This window comes from Cupressus sempervirens, chromosome 3 (assembly GCF_028749045.1).
Source record: "Cupressus sempervirens isolate cs-2001-9-10 chromosome 3, ASM2874904v1, whole genome shotgun sequence".
NCBI lineage: Eukaryota > Viridiplantae > Streptophyta > Pinopsida > Cupressales > Cupressaceae > Cupressus > Cupressus sempervirens.
Window position 1 is genome coordinate 772,492,500 of NC_143120.1, and position 3,279 is coordinate 772,495,778.

The 3,279-nt window shown below is 35.7% G+C and overlaps 1 protein-coding gene across 1 annotated transcript; it reads right to left on the bottom strand.

The window, feature by feature from the left end:
- Positions 1-290: 290 nt before the first annotated feature.
- Positions 291-2,990, bottom strand: LOC149569079 (uncharacterized). The gene is made up of 3 exons (XM_089821864.1): positions 2,845-2,990; positions 1,503-1,632; positions 291-1,398 (listed from the first exon to the last, which is right to left on the bottom strand). The coding sequence occupies exons 1-3, from the start codon at positions 2,975-2,977 to the stop codon at positions 402-404; spliced, it is 1,260 nt and encodes a 419-aa protein (XP_089677990.1). The 5' UTR covers positions 2,978-2,990; the 3' UTR covers positions 291-401.
- Positions 2,991-3,279: the final 289 nt, after the last annotated feature.

Sequence of the window (3,279 nt, forward strand, 5' to 3'; positions counted from 1 at the left end):
CTTCTTGATTCTGCAGTGCTGTAATTCACAAGGATTGAAGTCAATTCATGACCGTTGATCACAGCAATTGACAACTATTGAGTTCATCATTATCTTCTTCTCTGTGGTCTCGTTATACTGAGAGACCAAATTCATTTTCTTCTTCACCTTGATAATGAATCGCTGATTATACTTCAAAATATTGATAAATAATACATGGAATTGAATCAGAAAACATGCGCAATAGGTTTCATGGGACTTAAAATACTCGTGCTTACAATAATTTATCACATTTAGATATAAGACAAGAATCACTGAACGTGCTTCTAAAATTCACGAGATTTAAAATAAAAATGCTTACAGCTATTTACAGCTATTTATCACCTTTATATGAGGTGCTAAATAAATTATAAACTATATTATTATTTTGGGTGCAGACTGGCGAAGCTTCTTCCACTGTCAAATACATAGTTGGAGTCAAATCCAGGGACAAAACCAGACCCAAATGCATCCGAGTGCGAATGATATTGGTTAGAGATTGTTAAGCCCTGTTTGATATCATTTTGGAGTCCGTGAGAATTCTGTTGAACCAGAGTTGTTAATGGGGATGGAATTCTGTAGAATTCATCCTTCTGAGCTGAAGAAAGAGTGTAAGGCGCTGTGCTGAGGTTGGGGTTTTCTGCTGCTGCTGCAATTACATTTTGTGAAAAAAGACCATTTCTCAGCTTGGTGACCTCATCTGCAAAGGGGTTAGACCCATCTGATTCAGCTTTGCAATTAGGATATTCAAACTGAGAATTGAGGTTGTTAGGCTGCTGATTTGTAAAGCAGCTTGAAATGTTAGATATGTAATTGGAGTCAAACCCAGAGACAAAACTAATTAACCCAAATGAGTCTGATTGTGGATGATATTGGTTAGAGCTTGGTAATCGCTGCATGGTGTCAGAAATCTCACTTTGAAGTCCATGAGAGTTCTGCTGAACCAGAGTTGTCAATGGGGATGGAAATTTGTATACAACGCTATGTAATTCATCATTGTTGATATTGCACTTTGAAGGTGCAATGGGCTGTTGTAGAAGTAGACCATTACTGGGCTTGGTGGACTCATCTGGGCAAGGATTTTGACCGATGCATGGATCTTGTAACAATCTGAGTTCTGATTGACCAAGGATCGAATCTCTTTCCAAGCTTAGCCTACGAGGCACAAAATTCAATTTGGTAGAGCATTTTGATTCCATTTCATCCTTGGTCGAATCTCCAATACTATTTGTATTGGGAAAAGTGGTATCTTTGAGCTTTGAATTGATACTCTTGAGGTGTACACCTTTGCGGCCCGATTTCTTGCTCAGATGAATATTCCAGAAGTTCTTCACGTCGTTGTCAGTTCTTCCTGGTACACGTGCTGCGATCAGCGACCACCTGCATGCAATTATTTTGTTTCCTTCCTTTTTTAGTCATCATTGCATTCATCAAAAATATAAAGGGCTAAATTAAATAAGTTGTTAGGAAAGCTCAATTCCAACCTGTTTCCAAGCAATTTGTGAAGTCTGATAATGAGGTCTGCTTCGTCTGGAGTGATATGACCTCGTTTCACATTTGGGCGAAGGTAATTCATCCATCGTAGCCTGCAACTCTTCCCGTATCTCTTCAATCCTAATAAACATGTTCAATGGCCGTTAATACCAAAAATTGCAGATAAAAAGTTTAGTATGATACAAACATGTAGGTACAATTCATTTTACGAGGAATCTTATAAACAGTTTAAGAATTGGAAACCTCACTCCTGCCGACTAATATTATAAATATTCATGTAGTACCAACAGAAATAGATATTATACAGAATTAATGTTAAAATAAAACTCTGTATTGTTATACATGCAAATATTATACTGAAAATTGTATTAAAATATATGAAAGGAGAGATTTAAGGGATGTATTGCAGTTTTTGGTTTTAATTGTGCATATTTTCGAATCAATTAATTATGGTGATTCTAATCAAAGTCAATGACTTTTTTTATAATGATGGATTACTTGATGTTTCAGATCATACTGATTAATCACTGAGCGGGATCAAATATCAGATTTAGTACAATGACAGTTTGAATTAAATTCAATTCTTCTCTTTTTGTGATCCAAAATACCATGTTCAAGTAAGCTCGATGCTTGCGACTGCACTCAAAGATCACTCTCCTCTTCTTACTGTTGGATCACTTGATGTTGTCTAAAACATCTAACTTAAGTGATTGGAAAAAAAAAGAGACTATTACACACTCCATCGCAATCTTTAATATCTTAGACCAACTAATATACCTATATTATCTTTGACATATGAAGAGCAATTTTAAATGAACAACCCATGATAACAAACTGTTTACAATGCATGCATTAGAAGAAAACAAAAGAAATAACTAAAGAACTAAAGAGAAGTGAAAAGTATTCAAAAGTTTGAACATCAGTATGATCAATACCGTCATATATATTTCAATGATCACATTCTCCTTCATATTGATGGATCATTGAATATTGAATATGATTCAAAACATCATGTTGAACTAACTTCAGACCGTGCTAAATGATCACTCTCCTCTTCTTCTTCTTACTAATAGATCACCGAATGAGATTACACTTTAAAAAAAAAAAACACTTGGAACAACTGTTAATCACTCAGAACAATTAATGCTATATTTTTTTTATCGAAAGTTCTGTGAGCTACCAACTAACGAAGGCCACAACAATTAATGCTATATTTTGTTTAGAATAAGATCTTTGATATATGAAGAGCACAGTGATAAGAAATTGTTTGAGAATCTACCCATAAAGAGGGGGAGGGAAAAAAACTATAGAGAAGTTTTACAATGTTTGTACCTGCTTTGGAGGCGAGAGAATTCCAACGGCCTGCACCATTGGCTTCAACGCATGTCTTCAAAAGCAGATCTTCTTCAGGTTGCCATGGCCCTTTGTTAGGCGCCCCATCCACGGTGCGTTTCCTCTCTGCCATTCTTCTCCTTTTCTTTTGTATTTTCTCATTAGCCAACTGCTTCCTTTATAGCCAAATTTTTGTGTCAAAGAACTTTCGTGATGAATGTTTGGTAAGAATCCAATTGGTGGGTGACATGCACGGGGGACAAAAGCTTATCTTTTCCAATTAAATATTCTCTTTTTGTCAATCATAAATCTCAGAGCAATGGATACAGATATTTAACATTTCACTGTTACAATCTCGGATTCCTTTTGCATCTCTTCAGAGCTTACGCTTTCAACTTTGGATGTTTTTGCATGCACTGCTGTTGATTGACAAAA